The sequence below is a fragment of the Dendropsophus ebraccatus genome, chromosome 14, assembly GCF_027789765.1.
Source record: "Dendropsophus ebraccatus isolate aDenEbr1 chromosome 14, aDenEbr1.pat, whole genome shotgun sequence".
Classification (NCBI taxonomy): Eukaryota; Metazoa; Chordata; class Amphibia; order Anura; family Hylidae; genus Dendropsophus; species Dendropsophus ebraccatus.
The window spans coordinates 17,657,387-17,678,466 of record NC_091467.1 but is presented as its reverse complement, the minus strand read 5'-3'; the positions used below and the strand labels follow the sequence as shown (position 1 = coordinate 17,678,466).

General features: G+C 44.3%; 1 protein-coding gene across 2 annotated transcripts in view; it reads right to left on the bottom strand.

Annotated features, from left to right (window-relative positions):
• Positions 1 to 19,803, bottom strand: part of LOC138771714 (serine/threonine-protein kinase 17A-like) — a 53,543-nt gene extending 33,740 nt beyond the window's left edge. Inside the window, exons 1-2 of one of the 2 annotated variants that reach the window (XM_069951635.1) lie at positions 19,497 to 19,803; positions 9,297 to 9,750 (exon numbers count right to left, since the gene is read on the bottom strand). In XM_069951635.1, coding sequence (XP_069807736.1) covers positions 9,297 to 9,394 — 98 coding nt within the window. In that variant the 5' untranslated portion in view covers positions 9,395 to 9,750; positions 19,497 to 19,803. Of the gene's footprint in view, positions 1 to 9,296; positions 9,751 to 19,496 lie in introns of those variants that run through there. The other variant, XM_069951636.1, reaches the window with a different exon arrangement.
• Positions 19,804 to 21,080: the final 1,277 nt, after the last annotated feature.

Genomic DNA, 21,080 nt, shown 5'->3' with positions numbered 1-21,080 from the left:
ACCACAAACGAGCGCTTTTGGGAACAACCTCGTTCACCATAATATACGGAACGATACTAGTCTACGAACGATCGTGATTACAAACAAACGACATACACTGAAAGATTTGCGAACGATTAGCAAAGAATTAACATCGGTTTTATGGATGACTCAAAAGATGCAATTTATGACAAATGAACAGATTTCTCTTAGCCGTTCGTTGCCTGCATACACACAAGATTGTCGCTTACATTTGAGCAACATAACAATTTTTCACTCAATGGGGGAGATTTATCCAACATGGTGTAAAGTGAGACTGGCTCAGTTACCCCTAGCAACCAATCAGATTCCACCTTTCATTCCTCACAGACTCTTTGGAAAATGAAAGGTGGAATCTGATTGGTTGCTAGGGGTAACTGAGCCAGTTTCACTTTACACTATGTTTGATAAATCTCCCCCTATGTGTATACATACAGTATATCATTAGTGATGTGTGTGCAATCCTTGCTGTATATAGTAAACAATAAAGATATATATACTACCTGATCACGTTCCCCGGTGTCCTCAGGCCATGTCTGTGATATATACTACCTGATCATGTTCCCCGGTGCCCTCAGGCCTTGTCTGTGATATATACTACCTGATCATGTTCCCCAGTGTCCTCACAGAGCGATAGCGTCCTGATTCGGACAATTTTCGCTCCATGTATTAGGGCCCTTACTCAGTTCAGAAGTTTACATGCCGCTACATGTCAGGACTACCGCTACATGCCGGGACCGCAGCTACATGTCGGGACCGCCCCTACATGTCGGGACCGCCCCTACATGTCGGGACCGCCCCTACATGTCGGGACCGCCCCTACATGTCGGGACTGCCCCTACATGTCAGGACCGCCGCTACATTCTGGGACTGCCCCTACATGTCAGGACCGCCGCTACATTCTGGGACTGCCACTACATGCCAGGACTGCCGCTAAATGCCAGGACTGCCCCTACATGCCAGGACTGCCGCTAAATGTCAGGACTGCCCGCTAGTGGTGTAAATACAAGAACTATTTATATGAATTGCTTTAAAAAAATTTATTTAAAAAAATCACTATAATCAGGACCAAATATTACCTCCATACCGTTATTGAAGAAAACACACTATATATAGGCCAATATTACCACCATAAAAGTGACCGCCCCATAATGACTATATACACTATATACAGACCAATATTACCGCCATAGAGTGACCACCGCATAATGACTCTATATACACTATATACAGACCAATATTACCGCTATAGACTGACCACTGTATAATAAATGACTGTATATACACTGTATACAGACCAATATTATGTGGCTGTCACCCTATGGCTGTACTATTGGTGTATATAGTGTATATATAGAGTCATTATGTGGCAGTCAATCTATGGCAGTAATGACTCTACGCTATATACGCTATATACAGACCAATATTATTGCCATAGGCTGACCCCTGTATAATGACTTTATATACACTCTATATACAGACCAATATTACCGCCATAGAGTGACCACTGCATAATGACTCTATATACAGACCAATATTACTGCCATAGACTGATCCCTGTATAATGACTCTATATACACTGTATGCAGAACAATATTATGTGGCGATCACTCTATGGCTGTACTATATATACTGTACTGTGGCTGTACTGTATATAGTGTCATTATGTGGTAGTCAATCTATGGCAATAATGACTCTATATATACGCTATATACAGACCAATATTAATGCCAAAGAGTGACCACTGCATAATGACACTATATACAGACCAATATTACCGCCATAGAGTGACCACTGCATAATGACTCTATATACAGACCAAAATTACTGCCATAGACTGACCCCTGTATAATGACTCTATATACACACTATATACAGACCAATATTATGTGGGCGATCACTCTATGGTTGTACTATTGGTCTGTATATAGTGTGTATATAGAGTCATTATGTGGTGGTCACTGTATGGCGGTAATATTGGTCTGTATATAGTGTCATTATGTGGTAGTCAATCTATGGCAGTAATGAGTGTATATATATATACGCTATATACAGACCAATATTAATGCCAAAGAGTGACCACTGCATAATGACACTATATACAGACCAATATTACCACCATACAGTGACCACCACCTAAGGACTGAATACCACCTTATTTTTTTCTCAATAAAATACACCGTATTGCCTTAGTGATGTCATCATACACTATACATAGGAGCTGCAGCAATTACATAGGACTGATGAGGCCGGAGAATGGCTTCAGCTCCTATATACAGTCTATTCACCTCAACACTTGGAGTCAGCAGTGCTTATACACACACACCATTATATATATATATATATATATATATATATATATATATATATATATATATACACACACACACTCATACACCCATGAAAACACATTATACAGATACAAACCATCCAGTCCACACACTATACACATGACACATAACACACACTGCATTCATGCATTATACACCTACATTCATACACATTACACACTACATACACAGTATACTTACTCCCTCTAGCATGCTGGTTGTAGTGGTGAATCCCCCTCATGTTCCTTGCAGCAGCAGCAGCAGCAGGCTGTCATCCTCACCCGGCAGCCCTCTCCTCCATCGTCCCGACAGCTCCACACCAGAGGAGGAAGTCACGTGCAGTGAGAGAAGCTGGAGGGAGGGGGAGGGGGAGGAGGAGCAGACACCGAGCCCAGCGTCCTGCAGCCTCTGCGTGACCCCTGATAGCAGCAGCCAGGGATCATTCACAGACGCTGGAGGACGCTGTCTGTGCTCTCCTCTCCACTGGAACTGCGGTAGAGGGCCCCTGGGGGATGGGGGCCCTGGGCATTTGCCCTGTTTGCCCCCCCCTAACGCCGGCCCTGCACGGAGTAAAGCAGACAGAGGGCAGGAGAAGACCGGGAGCATGGAGAAGTATGTATGAACAGTTTAGGGCAAGGGCTGCACGGACATCACTAAGGATATCCATGCAGGCCTTGCTAACCAATAATCGAAGCATGTAATATGCTCAGTACACGACCCGTCATTTGGACTTTTCTAATAGATTTTCTAGTAGTCAGATAGTAGGCACTCCCATAGTAGTAAAAAAAAAAAAAAGTAATGAGGACACCATATATGTGAAACCATTTAAAGAATGGATGCCGGTAGCGTACTTTTTTTTTCTTTCTTAACAAATCCATAGAGACTTCAAAAAATGTTAAATGAGGGAAAGAGGCCCCGGGCTAAGACAGTCTGTCAATGTAATTCTGTCAGGATAAGATTGTACATCTCTATAGGGAGATGAGGTGTAGACATGTTATAGTGAATGAAGGACAGAAATGCTGCATTCAGTGAGATAATATGTCCTACAGGATCTTAAAGGGGTTATCCAGCGCTACAAAAACATGGCCACTTTCCCGCTACTGTTGTCTCCAGTTTGGGTGGGGTTTTGAAACTCAGTTCCATTGAAGTAAATGGAGCTTAATTGCAAACCGCACCTGAACTTGAGACAACAGTAGGGGGAAAAGTGGCCATGGGTTATCCAGCACTACACAAAAATGGCCACTTTCTTCCAGAGACAGCCCCACTCTTGTCTCCAGCTTGGGTGCAGGTTTTGTAACTCATTTCCATTGAAGTGAATGGAGCTTAATTGCAAACCGCACTTGAACTGGAGAAAAGAGTCATGCTGTCTCTTGAAGATGCCCATGTTTTTGTAGTACTGGATAAAAATGCATGTAACAAGAAACAGAGGATACATGGGGCAGGTTATGGTGGACATACGGACGTGTGGCCAATTCATCCATGGCAGGGGTAGGGAACTTTGGCTCTCCAGCTGTTGCAAAACAACCATCATGCCTGGACAGCCAAAGCTTTAGCTCTCCAGGCATGATGGGAGTTGTAGTTTTGCAACAGCTGGAGAGCCAAGGTTCCCTACCCCTGATCCACGGGGTGCATATCAATAGTGTTTTAACGTCAGGAATGATATCCCTTAAAGATAGGTACAACTTTTTGGTATATGTTGGTGCTATAAAGATAAAGGATCCTCATATTACCTAGAATTTGAAAAATGTCCGTCAAATGCTACACCCTGATTTATAGACGGCATTGTCACGGATGGACAAAAACTAATGACAGGGTAACCTGACACCTGGATTGTTACAGCGGGGATTACATTTGTTTTTGGTGTGCGCCACTTACGTAGTTGACCATCGCCTAAAAAACAAGAAAGCAGAAGCCTGTCCTGATAGTAAATAAGGAGGTCGGTCATGTAACCATTGTCTTCTGACCTGGCCGGGCTGCCTGGAATTCCAATGCGTCAGCTCCCAGCTCTCTATAAACAGGCCAGGGGGGTATGGTTTCTCCTGTCAATGTGTAGCTACGACTATCAGAACACCTGACCGTCCTCGGATCCCGCGCTAGCATTCCCAGACGGACAGTCACGTTTTCTCATTGTGTGGCCGGTTAATAAATTCAATGTGGCTCCAGCAAAACCCGCAGGAACCACGAAAGAGGAAGCGTCCCTTCTGACTTTCTGCATAATATGATTCTTACCGAACAACAAAAACAAACAAAATAATCTACATATCTCGTTCACAGCTCCAGTGAGCTCGCTTCTACCTATAACGTATATAATTGGAATTTAAAGAACACTCAAATATTCAATGGCTTAAAGGGGCACTCCGGAGTTTTTTGGTTTTTTTTTATCAACTAGTATCAGATCAGATATTTAAAAATCTCAAATCTTCCAGTACTTTTTAGCTGCTGTATGTCCTGTAGGAAGTGGTGTATTCTTTTCAATCTGACACAGTGCTCTCTGCCGCCACCTCTGTCCATGACAGGAAGTGTGAAAAGCAGGAGGGATTTTCTACTGCTCTAGACAGTTCCTGACTCGGACAGAGGTGGCAATAGAGAACACCATGTCAGAAAGGAAAGAATAGAACACTTCCTGTAGGACATACAGCAGCTGATAAGTACTGGAAGACTGGAGATTTTTAAACAGAAGTAATTTACAAAACCGTGTAACTTTCTGGCTCCAGTTAATTTAAAAATATTTTTTTCTACAGAGTACCCCTTTAAAATTTAATAGTATCTGCTAACCCGCTGTCTGTGACTGGAGATTGCAGATTCCCCTCTTATGAGACACACTGGGTGGAAATCCTTTAAGTACTGGTAAAAGGGTCTACAACGCACTCTAAGTGGCTATTCCATTAACTCGGCCACCTTGTCCTCAGGAGTTTTGAGAACTCTCAACCTTCTGTGAACCACCTCCAACTTCCTACTTAAGCAATATTAAGAGACCACAACCCTACATAAAGTACTTAGTGCAGAGAACTCCTAATTCCTCTAAGAACACCAGATACGGAACAACCTGTGACCCAGGTCACGTTAAAAAATATATTTTCAGACCTAAACAATAGATTCTTAATCCATCATGCTTAAATTTCAGTGTCCACCCCTGGGACACCACATCCAAACAAAGTCAGGAAGCCATCGGGAGTTCAGGTCACTGGGATCCTTCCACATTCACATGCAGCCACAATGGAAGAGAAATCTAAGACTTACTATCCCTTAGGTATGGGAAGCTTTGGGTGATAGCAGCAAATCCTACAAGTTGATGGATGCCGGCCTTCTTCCACCATGCCTCCCTTTATGGCAGTCACCTTCAACTGTTGCAAAACTACCTTTCCCAAAACAGCCACCACTGCTTTACTGCATAGTATATCCAGGAATATGACTCCACATTAATATGGTCACTTAAGACGTCTTGTGTGGTCCCGGGTGGACAGACGCCAATTAACATTCTCTAGTTCCGCAATTGACGGCAAGGCCTGAATTTGTAAGGTTGGTGTTACTCATAAAGATACTGTCTCCATTGGGAATAGCACAGTGGTGTGAATGGCCTATGATCTGCCGTAAATAACCCATTGTGTTATCTCTTCACTACAGAGAGTCATTGGCCGTGCATCGCTGATCAGTGGCACAAATGGTTTTACGGTCCATCATGTGACAGGCCGAGACTAACAATAACAACTGTCCCTAATATTAAGATACTTTGATCATCAATTGGCTATATCACTGCCTGTAATGGATGGGTATATAATGATATCATATAATCATAGCTTTATGGCTTTATTGTTGGATCGATGCTTGGAGCATTAGCATGTTTGAAAAATAAAGCATGGCTATGGAGTGCTATTTAGATCAATGTCCGACTTCCTACTTTTTTTTTTTTTTTATCTTACAGATATTCACTGATCAGCACTAAAATTAAAGGTGTAGTCCCACCTTTAGAAGTTATCCTCTATCCACACCACCAGTGTTCGACTGTTTCTGGGGTAGCTCTCATAAAGAATAGTGATGCCCCAGCAACTCCATTCCAATGGGAGACTGGTGGTCCCCACTGGCGGTCCCCATTCTCCCCACTGGGGTCCCAGTGGTCAGACCCCCCCCCCCCCCCCATCAGCTACTTATCCCTATGGATAGGAGGCAACATCTCAAAGTGAAAATACCCCTTTAAAGGGGTTATCCAGCATTAGAAAAACATGACCACACAACTCTTGCTTCCAGTTTGGGTGCAGGTTTTGAAACTCGGTTCTATTGAAGTGAATGTCTTGTTTCCAGTTCTGGTGTTGGTTGCAGTTAAGCTCCATTCACTTCAATGGAATGGAGTTTTAAACCTGCACCCAAACTGGAGACAAGAGTTTTTTTTGTCTCTGGAAGAAAGTGGCCATGTTTTTTTCAACGCTGGATAAGCCCTTTAAGAGCATTGTCACACATGGCGGTACTGGTGAAGGTTGCTATGGGAAAAATTCCACTTTGGCCTGCAGTGGTATACAGGGCAGAGATTTGGAGGCAGCCATGCATTTTTGCCCCTTCATTTTACCAATGGGTGGGGGTGTAAGCCTCTTGACCTCCACTGATACAAACTTCAGACATGTCACTATGACAGTAGGCAGCAAAGCCAAAAGGATACCTATCATTCTATCAAACGTCTGACATCTTAGTACTACCCAGCCATGAACAGAGTAGCTGTGCACATAATACTGCAACCCATCAGGACCTGCACTAAGTATAAAGGTACTATTACTACGGCTAGATCATTTTAGTAAACAAGCGCCGACTCTTTTACTGGACCTATTAGACGGCCCCATAATCGGGCAGTAAGGGCTGCATGGACATCGTTAGCAATGTCCATGCAGCCCTTGCCCAAACAACTGACACCTTACCTCTCCCCACTCCTGGTCTTCTCTCCTGTGCTCCGCAGCTTCTCGGCCAAAACCGCCACAGCTTGTGATTGGCTGAGCAGCCTGTCAGCTGACAGGCCGCTCAGACGCTGCAGCCGATGGGACCGGGAAGCTGCGGAGCACAGGAGAGGAGAGAGGTAAGGTGTTCGGGGAATCGTCAGCTGTCGGGCATGCATCGCTATGTAAAGATGCGCTGTCGGCGCCCGACGATTTTAGGTCCATACCTAAATCAACGATCGGTGTCTCTATTACACGGAGCGATAATCGGATAGATGGGCCAGATTCGGCCAATTATCGATTTAAGTAATAGGGCCCTAACGCAATATGAGTCTTTGCCTGGAATAGGAAAAAATACTACTTGGCAGTCAATACTTCACTGAAGAAAGAGAAGAAGGTGCTGGACGTATTAAGCAATGAGAAGGTTTGCCTACACACGTCTTCATAATCATAGATATTCTAGGTTATAATACTATTATTACAGCGATCTGTACCCAGACATATACATCTGCTTTATCTACAATAGTAAAAGAATGCATGGGAAGAGAGCGGCACTATTATCTTAACCCATTTGAACAAAGGCCGTAATTGGGCAGAGCGCTTAAGTCAACACCTACTAATGATCACTAATGATGTGTCAGGAACCAGTTCCCAGTGGGGATTCAATGCCATTCAAGCAAGTCTCTATGGGGTGTGTGATACAGTATGTCCCTGGTGGGGGGACATTCCAATGTAAGGTCACGGACATGGAACTGGTGTGTCCGTTGACTGTATATATTCATGGTATTCCTATTAATCTGCAGGTAGAACTGTTTGGCGGCCATGCAGGATATGCCATAGATGCCTTTGGTCTGAATACCCATCATTAGAATTCTATGATGCAACCCAGTAACATCAGAGTTACCCAAAGTTAGTAGCTGTATACTTTACCTGGTATACCTTATACCATTGTTCTCCCACCTGTGGGTTTCCACAGCTGAAGCGAATGATGAGAGTTGTAGTTTTGCAACAGCTGGGGAGCCGCAAGTTAGGTAACAACGCCATAGACATTGATCAATCATATCATCACTGTACAGACATCCTCTGGTATAAAGGACCTGTTCCTATCAGTATTCAATAGTCAATAATCCACTGCCAATACAAGTCTTTGAATAGACTGAGAACTGTAACAGATAGATAGTAACACTGATGGGAGTGAGCTTCAATTCCAAAACTTACAGGGTAGTGATGCTTGTACTTTATAATATAGCAGGGAGGGGGAACCTTCAGTGCTCCAGCTGGTGCAAAACTACAATTACCATCATGCCAAAGGCCAAAGCCATGATGGGAATTATAGTTTTGCAACAGCTGGAGGACTGGCTATGTAATATGGCAATATTGTGCTATATCCACTTAAAATGATAAGTCACCTCCATGGATACAGTCAACTAATGTAGCTAATTTATTTTCTTTCACATCTGTGACTGACAGCCACTAATCTCAATGCAAAAATGATTATTATACAAATTACCATATCCCCAGTAATATGGTAGTACTGGAGGGTAGAATAGAATTAGGCGATTTATTTCTCTCAAATGGCAAACACTGGGGTCCCCATAGACAATAGGCTGTCACCCTAGTCTTAGGAAAGTGACAGAATCCAATATATAATCTGCTTTGAAACAAGTCGATTTTAGGGTATGTTCACACAGGGCTGAAATGCTGCAGATTCTAGCAGGTATCTAACTACTCACAGCACCAAAGCAAAGGGGAACAATGTAAATATTACTGAATTCAAATTGTAACAGAACTATAAATATTCTGAGTTCTATTTACAAACAATAACTGTAAATATTATTCAATTCATATAGTAACAGAACTATAAATATAAATAAATATTCTATTTACAAACAATAAGATAACTGTAAATATTATTCAATTCTACTTAAAAAAATATCTAAAAGTTTCTATATTCTAACATATAAAATTTTATATAATATAAAATATTATAAAACAGACTGACCCCCACCCTCCACCCCCTATGTCTTACCTGCCCAGCTCCTTGCCCACAACACTGTAGTGGTCAGTGAAGGGGTCAGTCCTCAGGACAGTCTGAGTGTGAGTGACCAGGCTGCTTTTATCCATCATTCCAAGTGCAACAGTCCCAAAACAAAGTCACAATTGGAGTAGAACAAGTTACTGATCCTGAACTCTTCCCACACAGTCCAATGTAGAACAAGAATAAAAGCTGGGTCCTTAGTCCTCAGAGTGGAAGGCTGGCCTCACAGACATGATGCATGGTCTCTTAGAGGGTTTCCTGTGTCTGAGCTCCCACTCCTGACCTTCCTCCTCCACAGCTGCTGCTGCTCTGTATAGAAGGTGCTGTGTGCAGGGACACATACACATCTGCTCACAGGCCCGGCCAGGCGGCAGCCAATCACTGGGGACGTGGCCACACAGCGCTCCCAGCGGCAACTTGGGGGAATTGCATCCTGGTTTTACACCTATGTAATAATAAGACACTAAGTAGTAATAATAGTATATAGCTATCATTTATAAACGCTTATGAAACAGCTTTGCAACTTATTCAGTAATTATTTTAAATAGTTATAGAGGTGACTGTAGTAAAAAAAAAAAAGTCTTGATTTTATAGTTTTTTTTATATGCAATGAATTTATTATTATTATTATTATTATTATTTTGATTTTAGAGCACCATTAGTTCCAGGGTACTGTATATATGATAAGGGATTAGTATACCTTATAACATAGCACAAAAGGAAGTACAATGACATAAATGACAGACAGGTACAGAGAGGGGACCCCCACCCACCGGGGATCACAATTTACAGGAGGGGTGCATTCAAGGCTAAAATACTGTATCCCCCATCCACAAGACAGAGGATAAGTGTCAGATTGCAGGGGTCCAATCGCATTGTCTTAGGGTAATATTACGCGGAACGATAATCGGCCGAATCGTCTGATTCGGACGATTATCGCTCTGTGTAATAAATACAACGATCAGCTGATGACAACGATCATCAGCTGATCTTTGATATTGGTTTGAACCTATAATTGTCGGGCGCTGACCGGGCATTGCTACGTGTAATAGCAGTGCGCGGCCGGCGGCTGATGATATACATTACCTATGCAGGCTGCAGGGCTCCTCTTGCGGTCTTCTCCTACCCAGGTCCGCGCACTCCAGCTTCAGAGCGGCCTGTCTCAGCTGACAGGCCGCTCAGCCAATCACAGGCCGGGACCGGCGCGGCCTGTGATTGTCAGCTGAGACAGGCCGCTCTGAAGCTGGAGTGCGCGGACCGAGGGAGGAGAAGACCGCAAGAGGAGCCCTGCAGCCTGGATAGGTAATGTATAAAGTTTAAGCAAGGGCTGCTATGACATCGGTAACGATGTCCATGCAGACCTTGTTAAACAATAATCGGGCGTGTAATAGGCCCAGTAAAGAGCGCCGGTCTAGCAGATCGGCGCTCGTTTACAGTTATTATCAGCCCCCTCAATGGCCCATGTAACACCACCCTTACTGCGTGATACAACCAATCACAAGAAAGGGCTCAGTTTCCACCATATATGAGACTGAATTGTGAAGTAGTGCTCAAATGCTTCTACATTCAAATGGTTACATAGGACCCCTGTTCTCATAGCGGGTGGGGGTCCCAGCAGTTAGACTGTAAATAGGTGCTGATCTTAAAGCGACAACCCTTTATAAAAATCATTTAAAAAAAAACTTTTGACATGTTGTAGAGACATGTCAAAGCTTTTGCCAGAACTAGCTGGGAGAAGCGCTTGGCCAAGTGCTTCTCTGTAGGTCTCACACTTTTTGTACACTTTATTCTGATGATTAAGGGAGTTTCTGTCACGGCCGCAGCGGCGTCCCGCGTTCCGGGCCGCCGCCGCGACCGCCTCCTGCCCCATGCAGCAGCCGGTGTCCATAGTCAGGGACCCGGCGCTGCTATTACTTCGGCCCCGGGGGGCGCCTCACCTCTCCACGCTCCTGTCTCTCGCTGTGCCGGCCGGCGCGCGCGTCCCCGCCTCCTAGGGCGCGCGCGCCGGCTGTCTCAGATTTAAAGGGGCAGTGCGCTCCTAATTGGTAGTTGCACCCAATCACTCCCCTATAAATCCCAGCATGCCCTGTCCCCTGGGTTGGAGCCTCTACATTCTTCCCATAGCGTTTGGCCCAGCTCCCTGTTGTTCCTGATACCTGTCCGCTACCTGGTCCCTAGTCCTTGTTCCTGTTTCCTGTCCGCTACCCAGTCCCTACTCCTAGTCCCTGGTTCCTGCTTCCCGTCTCACTGCTGTTCCTGTGTTCAGCCTGTCACCTGCGGTACGCCTACACGCCACTGTCAGTACCTACTCCTGCCACGCCTCGCCTGCCGTCACCAGCAACCAAGCCAGGGGTAGCGACCTGGGGGTCGTCTGCCGCAGCAAGTCCATCCCGCTTTGCGGCGGGCTCTGGTGAAAACCAGCGGCCCCTTAGACTCCGCTCCCTGGTGAGGTTTGTGCCATCGCTGGTGCCGGTCCAGTGGATCCACTACTCCAGGCGTTACAGTTTCCAGTAGTTGCCCCCTCCCCTTCCCCCTTTGCTCAGGAAGTGATGCATTATGGTGCCAAGATGCCATCTCTACTGAAGGTGGGGAAACCCCTTTAAACTGCTGATTCTTATGAGTTATAGGAGAAGTCCGGCGAATTTTTTTTTTATCAAAGTATTGTATTGCCCTTCAAGAGTTATACAAATCACCAATATACACTTATTACAGAAAATGCTTATAAAGTGCTTTTTCCCTGCACTTACTACTGCATCAAGGCTTCACTTCCTGGATAACATGGTGATGTCACTTCCTGGATAACATGGTGATGTCTCTTCCTGGATAACATGGTGATGTCACTTCCGGGATAACATGGTGATGTCACTTCTGGGATAACATGGTGATGTCACTTCCTGGATAACATGGTGATGTCACTTCCTGAATAACATGGTGATGTCACTTCCGGGATAACATGGTGATGTCACTTCCTGGATAACATGGTGATGTCACTTCCTGAATAACATGGTGATGTCACTTTCTGGATAAAATGATGATGTCACTTCCTGGATAAAATGGTGATGTGCAGGCTGAGGCTGCTGGAGAGGATGATGGCAGGGAGGCACTGAGGGACACAGGGCACTGGAGGGACACTGAGCATCCCTCTGCCATCATCCTCTCCAGCAGCCAAAGCCCGCACAGCTCTGGGAGTCGGGTCGTGATATCACCATGTTATCCAGGAGGTGACATCACCATGTTATCCAGGAAGTGACATCACCATGTTATCTAGGAAGTGACATCACCATGTTATCCCGGAAGTGACATCACCATGTTATCCAGGAGGTGACATCACCATGTTATCCAGGAAGTGACATCACCATGTTATCCAGGAAGTGACATCACCATGTTATCCAGGAAGTGACATCACCATGTTATCCAGGAAGTAAAGCCTTGATGCAGTAGTAAGTGCAGGGAAGAAAGCACTTTATAAGCATTTTCTGTTATAAGTGTATATTGGTGATTTGTATAACTTGGTTTTTTTTTGGGGGGGGGGGGGGATACAATAAATGAATAAAAGGTTTCGCTGAACTTCTCTTTTAACCAGAAAGTATCATCAAGTCTTGCTTATCAAGGTTACCATGAGAAGTATACAGACAATACAATGCTATTCTGATGCTTTTAGTTGTGTTAATTTTTTATAAATCTGTTAGGGTTATGCCACAAGGACACCATGTCCGGCCTCTTGAGTAGCCTCACTATTACAGATTTTTCATTGGAATCCAAGAAATTCAAATGACACCTCTGGGCACTATCATGTGTTACATTATCACCTATATTATTGGGTAGGTGGGGGGGGGGGTTATTGTGTCTTCTTAAGGAGATCATCAAACTGGTATAAGGAGCCTCAAAAGCCAGGCAATGCTCCCTGGGAAAAACATGCAAAGCAGCTCTTTTCCAGAAAGAAGCAAGCTGGCTCTCTAGTGCCACCTATTGGAGGTGCAGCTTGGTGCTGTGTAATATTACATGTCCTTTACAGTATTGTTAATCTGGTTTGAATAATACTAATTATACGGCAATAATAATATAAATGCCTATAAGCAGAATATATAGTTATGTAACTACATCTATAGTATAAACACATTCCACCTTTCTATACACAGATTGTAATAACTCAAGCCACGCACTGAAGAGGACACCATGATTCTTTACCATAGCCTTATGTAAGACGAATAAAGCTCTATGCTGTTGGTTCATGCTAACCTACTCTCGGTATAGGAGAGTCTATGCTCCCAGAGAAAGGGGGCATGTGCATCCTTTGAGAAATACAGCCCTGTACTGGGTCACACCACCCATGTGGAAGAAGGGGGAGGTACAGAGCCGGACTGGCCCTCCAGAGGACCGGAGAATCCTCCGGTGGGCCCCCAGCTCATAACCTGCAGTAACATTGACTGACTGACAAAGAATTACACAGCGGGACCTGTGTGAAAGCCGGTATTCAGAGGTCAGTGCCGACTTCAGAGGAGATAGCCCGGTGATGTAGCTGTAAATTAACTCTTGCCCTGTTTTGGTGCCTCATCTCCTTCCACTACTCCCCTCTCCATAGAAAACCATGAAGACGGGGGAGAGCTTCAAACTGCTTTTTCATGATAAAAATACATTTTTCGGCTAATAACCCCAATAAGAAAGTTTATTAAAATCGCCTGTACTATTGATTTCTGCAAAAAATTTAAAACGACAGTGAAACTTTAAGGCCACATGCTGAAAGACAGCGGCCGTTCTGTGACAGCCGTTGTTTAATGAAAACGTGTACATTTAATGAAAACGTTTGTTTAATGTGAACGTGTATATGTTTATTTTTATGTATTCACCCTCCCCCCCTTGCAAAAATATGTAAGACAACATGTTTATCTAATAGGGTGACAGACATAAGTGGCAGCCGGGTCTCCTCATTGTATAGAGAATAGGGTCCAGGCTATGTGTCTATTCAGCACAGCAGCCCGTGTGCAGCCCTCATGGATTCTCCAGATTCCGATGTGTTTTCCATGGAAATTGCAGGAAACAATTAAAAAAACAAAAAGGGACGTTGCAATAGAAGTGGTTCACTTACATGAAGACCCCAGAGGTAATCGAGCCAGACCCATTACTTCTATGCTACCGGTTAAAGTGACAGCTACCTATTGAGTTACATAGACGACATTATTTAGCTGCATTGTCACCAACCATCTGATCATATCAATAATTATTGTTCCGCATTCTATGCTATATAATTTATATAGATGTTTATGTTATAGGCAGATGGGAATATACCATATATATAACTCATTCATGGTTGTTGTTTGCTGGATCCCTAGTTCTCCCAACCTGTTCCTATGCCTGTACATGACCTGGGGGGACACTATTGCCACTAGTGGTGTTTTGTCCCTCTCCAGAGTATAATATATATATATATATATATATATATATATATATATATAGTCTCTAAAAGACTCCTTTTTTGTCCTGTGTCTAACCCCTATTAAACAAGGAGTATAACTATATAGGATTCTAAGGTAGCATTCTCATCTGAGGCTGTCTTAAAGGGGTAGTTCAGAAAAAAAAAATCTTTCAAATGAACTGGTGTCAGAAAGTGTCATTTGTAATTTACTTTTATTAACAAACCTCAAGTCTTCCTGTACTTATCAACTGCTGTATATCCTGCAGGAAGCGGTGTATTCTTTCTAGTCTGGAGAGCAGGATTTGCTACTGCTCTGGACAGTTCCTCCCACGGACAGAGGTGGCAGCAGAGAGTACTATGTCAGCTAGGTTAGAATAAACCACTTCCTGTAGGACATACAGCAGCTGATAAGTACTGGAAGATGAGATTTATTTTATTGGAAGTAAATTACAAATCTCTGGCACCAGTTGATTTTAAAGTTTTTTTTAATTTTTTTGTGCTAAACTACTCCTTAATATATATTTTATACCGAGAACCAAGGTCTGAACCATGACCATTCATGCATTAAGATGTGAACTATCAATTGCTATACACTGATGACATCATAGGTTTTTAATCCATCATCAGCATGTAGTTATACCGGCCCCACACTCTGTAATAAGAAGAACTAGCTATTTGTCCTAGTCCACCTGACCCCCTAAAATCAATGATGAGGGTGATGAGAGAATATAATTATTGAACATGGGAGATAATGTGGCTGGAGGATGACTACTGACAGTCCTTGCCATGAACCTGTGTGGTCATCATTGTAACATACTGATGGCTACAAAGATCCGACAGACCCTGTGTGTGGCCATGCTGGGGGACTATCTTGTCTTCTGATGATCTCATCGAGCGCCAGGATCATGGGTGGGTTAACTTTCATGATATATAAATGTTATGTCTCCTATAACACTTTGATGAGTTCTTTTACTCTGTGTCAGAAAGCGCCGGAGATTTCTTTAAAAAAGAAGTACTTATCAGCTGCTGTATGCCCTGCAGGAAGTGGTGTATTCTTTACAGTCTGACAGGGCTCTCTGTTGCTACCTCTGTCTGTGACAGGAACTGTCCAGATCAGTAGCAAATCCCCATAGAAAACCAGACTGGAAAGAATACACCACTTCCTGCAGGACATACAGCAGCTTATAAGTTCTGGAAGACTTGGAGAGTCTTTAACAGAAGTAAATTACAAATCTCTGGCACTTTCTGGCACCAGAAAGAATAAAATAGAAGACCTATTTTTTATCATTATTATTATTTTTAGTACCCCTTTAATATAGAAAACCAATATAGAATCCCATAATTCCAGCCATTATAATCATAAACTGACTAGCTTATTATTATACAAGACGCCATTTTTGTTACGAAACCTCGGCGTGGCTGTGACAACAAAAACTATAGATAGATAAGATACCTAGATATAGGAGACTTATATAACTCCCCAGACAAATGAAGAACTTCCCATGGCCGCAGGCTGAGAAAACACGTAACCAGTATGCTAATCTATATCTGCCTGCTTCCAGTCCCCATGCTTTTGTACTATAGTATCAGATGGATACAAAGTCACTCTAAGAGCTATGGAAACTCCAGTAACTAGCAAAAAAGCCTAAAGAAAGGAAAATTATAATCCAAAGCTTTATACTTCACACTTTTGGATCTTTTCCCAGCTCTGGAACTGATTACTAATCTAAAGTATTTCCTCTCCAAAAAGTCATCAACTCCATCAAAGAGTACTAGGTCTGATTCATATATACAGTGTATATATATATATATATATATATATATATATATATATATATATTCTCTACAAAACTAAGCATGCATAGGTGTAAAAGCGTCCTAGAAAGACTCTAGGAGGCTACTTTTGGGTAGTGTACATCCAAGTGAGAGATTGCTGACTGCTAGGCATGCCTCTGTGACACACTTAAAAAGTTTTTGCCCAGTTACTGATAAAATTATGAAGCTCTTCTATATTCTTATTATACCAACTCCTGCAAGCAATAGCCCTGTACAGCGAGGGTTCCTATAGGAACTCTGTGTGGTGCTTTGGGCTGCCACCATTTGATACTATTATACCCACCTAGTGAGAGTGCAGAATCAATATGTATGTATCCTGAAATTTAGAAAAGTTAGCAAAACACAGTGCTCTATGCTGCCACCTCTGTCCATGTCAGGAACTGTCCAGAGCAGTAGTAAATTCCCATAGAAAACCTCTCCTGCTTCGGACAGTTCCTCACATGGACAGAGGTGGCAGCAGAGAGCACTGTGTCAGACTGGGAAGAATACATCACTTCCTACAGGACATACAGCAGCTGATAAGTATTGGAAGACTGAAATTTTTTTAAATAGAATTAAATTACGAATCTATATAATTTTCTGACACCAGTTAATTTGAAAGGAATTTTTGTAGCCGGGGTACTTCTTTAAGTCAGACATTATATTTTTATTTCATTGGAATTTAAAAAAAAAGTCACACTACTGTCAAAGCATCTGTTCTTAAAGGGATTTGTCTAGCTTCACGGAAGCAATAGTCAGCTATGTATTACCCTAGTGATGGGAACTAAAATGGAGCCTTATAGGCTGGTCCATGTTTTGCATAGGTGTGGCAGAAACGCATGTTCTGGCACATAGAGGGTGATCCTGGACAGTAATTCCTTCTTGATGATGAGTATAGTATATGACCCATAGGCCATATATAGTCAGGATTAAATAGAAAGAGAATCACTTTAACTAAATTGTTATAGATATGATTGATCCATTTCCAAATATATCTGTTGCAGTGAAATGATAGAATCAGGGATTTGATCAAATCCCGGGAAATGATGAAATGTCTGCGCCGTTCCATCATTTCCCTAGGAAATTTATCAAATCACTGATCCCTTTCAGGGAAATGATGGAATGAACTCTATCGTTTTCCCCTGTGACATAGAATTCACTTACCGTATCACCTCTCAGCTTCCCCTGGCCTGTCCGCTCTGCTCCCTGTCCTGCCTCCGCCGCCTCTCTGCTCCCCCCGGCCGGTCCGCTCTGTTCCCCGTCCACCTCTGCCACCTCTCTGCTCCCCATTCCGCTCGTATCCCCTGCTCCTGCTCCCTCGGCCTGTCCGCTCCACCCCGCTCCCCATCTGCCTCCGCATGGCTGCCGGGAGGTGTGCAGCTTTGCTCCCCATCCACCTGGCCCTGAGACATGCCTCCTGCTTCCAGAGCCCGTCTGCTCTGCTCCCCCATCCGCCTGCCGGGAGGTGTGCCGCTCTGCTCCCCCGTCCGCCTGCCGGGAGGTGTGCCGCTCTGCTCCCCTGTCCGCACCGCCGCCATATGCGTGCCGAGGAAATGTGCCGCTCTGCTCCCCTGTCCGCCTCTGCCACCATATGCCTGCCGGGAGTTTCCATATGCCCTTGTCGCTGTATGCCTGCCGGGGAGGTGTGACGCTCTGCTCCCCCGTCCTCCCCGCCGCCGTATGCCTGCCGAGGAGGTGTGCCACTCTGCTCCCCTGTCCGCCTCCGCCACCATAAGCCTGCCAGGAGTTTCCATCTGCCCCCACCGCCGTATGCCTGCCGAGGAGGTGTGCCACTCTGCTCCCCTGTCCGCCTCTGCCACCATATGCCTGCCGGGAGTTTCCATCTGCCCCCGCCGCCTTATGCCTGCCGGGGAGGTGTGCCACTCTGCTCCCCTGTCCGCCTCCGCCACCATAAGCCTGCCAGGAGTTTCCATCTGCCCCCACCGCCGTATGCCTGCCGAGGAGGTGTGCCACTCTTCTCCCCTGTCCGCCTCTGCCACCATATGCCTGCCGGGAGTTTCCATCTGCCCCCGCCGCCTTATGCCTGCCGGGGAGGTGTGCCGCTCTTCTCCCCCGTCCACCTCCACCGCCACACATAGAGCCGGGGCGACTCCTCGATTGTTCATTCTATCATTTCCCTGAAAGGGGTCAGGCATTCGATCAAATCCCTAGGAAAATGATGCAATGGCGTGGTTATTCCATCATTTCCCGGGATTTGATCAAATCCCTGGATTCTATCATTTCACTGCAACATATCCACACGTGTCTCCTCCAGCTCTGATGGATTCCAATGATTTACAATTTGTTCCATCGACTTTAATGGCAATAGGAATGCTGCAGACTATATGCTATATTTGCCTATTCTCTCCTGGCATCGGTAGGGTTAATAAGATGATGACTTATTACTAGTCACTTATTTTTCTCTCATGTCAGAGGCGGCCTGGCAGGGTGAAGTCACCGCTTGGCACATCATATAATTTATTTGGCATGTCGATGTGTGAGTCGGCTGGTCAGGTTGTAGCATGCAGGAGCTGAGGTGACTTTCCCATTTTTATGCTATGATACAACCATGCGTCAGGCAAGCTGGGCAGCTGCTATTCCGCTTGGCATCCATGTTTCTTCTGTGTGGCAGCATCTTTTATAGCAGCTGCGGGCATTACCCATAAAATTTTTGAGGTAGTAGAACAGAGGTAGGGAACCTTGGCTCTCCAGCTGTTGCAAAACTACAACTCCCATCATGCCTGGACAGCCAAAGCTTTAGCTTTGGCTGTCCAGGCATGATGGGAGTTGTAGTTTTGCCACAGCTGGAGAGCCAAGGTTCCCTACCACTGTAGCAGAAGAAAACTGTATTGATAATGATGCAATGGGAGCGATGATTATCCGAAATTCCTATCTCCTACAATAACTCACTGTGGTTTGATATCAGAATTATAGCTGGAAGTATGTAAATAGAGATAACTTACGTTACAACCACATCCCATGTCTTTGCCTAGAACAGTATGGGATCGATTGACTTGTTCTCATTCTAAGTGGTTATCCTTAGGTGTAATAGCCATTTGATAAGTTTCGGGAGGAAAGACTGACCATCTTATGTGTATGGTGGCCTCCTGACTCTTTCCCAATGAAAGATGTCAGAGAAGAGAAGGATTGGGCATATTGGATTTCCACTGTCCGATCCTTTTGCCCTTAGGAAGATAAGCTGCCGCAACAGTGGTCTAGCCATGCAAGAAATCAATTGGCCAAGCCAAGATCAAAGTACGAACCCTTTCAAGTTCTTTTCCATACAGCTCTAAACCTCCATCACATATCAATAGAAACCAAAAGGGATAATGGCGGAGATTTATCAAACATGGTGTAAAGTGAAACTGGCTCAGTTGCCCCTAGCAACCAATCAGATTCCACTTTACATTCCCCACAGACTCTTTGGAAAATGAAAGGTGGAATCTGATTGGTTGCTGGGGGCAACTGAGCCAGTTTCACTTTACATCATGTTTGATAAATCTCCCCCACTGTTTCTACTTGAGGTCAATGTCATAAAGACTAGAGATGAGCGCAACTGGAGCGTGATCCAGTCTGATCATTGGGCATCTGAAGAAGTTGGATGCAGCCTTAGGGAGTCCTGGAAAACATGGATACAGTCATAGGCCAATAGGCTGTATCCATGTTTTCCAACTTCTTCAGACACTGGTAATCAAATGCCGAACAATTGGAGGCGAGCATTGTGATCTCTAGTGGAAATTTATAGGCCATTCATGCTCTGATGGGAATTCTGGGAAGAAGGATACACAAAGCAGCTCTCTCTTCACGTCATTGACTTGAAGCCTTAAAACATGACTGGAGATCTTTTTAACAGAAAACTGTATAGAAAGAAAGGTTACCCATGTAGAGAGAGAAGGGTGATGGCCAGCTGCATAGAGGGCTATGGTGCCCAGGGGTTATAAGCCCATAACAGCTGTCTACACATAAGTAACTTCCCTTCCTGGAGACTTTTCTGACTTTTAAATTCCCCAGTCATGTTTTAAGGCTTCTAATCAGAGTCAAGCCCTGCATGATGAGAAAGCTATCTCCCAAGCATGGCATTAGAGAGTTGCTTTACATAGCTTTCTATTATGACAATACAGATCATGGAGTGTAATTAGTAGAAGGGGAGGTTGACGAGACCCTTGAGCCGGTCCCTGTCCCAGGTTGTATGTGGTATTCTATCTCAGCCCCATTTACTTTACTAGAGGTTAACTAGAAACAACCCATGGTCAGGTATACAGATGTTTGTTGAAGAAAGCAGCCATGTTTAATATTGTGGATATAGGTCCACAGGCAGGTTTACTGGAGTAAGGGGAATTATACAAGGGCAGCCCATGTGGCCCCAAGTTGAATAGCAGCCACATGGGCTGACACTGTAACATGGCCACTCTTGCTTCTATGAAGATTTTGCATTTGCACAGATAAACCTACTTGTTAAAGGGGTTATCCAAAATATGGCCACTTTCTTTCAGAGACAGCACCACTCTTGTCTCCGGTTTGGGTGCAGGTTTTGCAACTCAGTATCA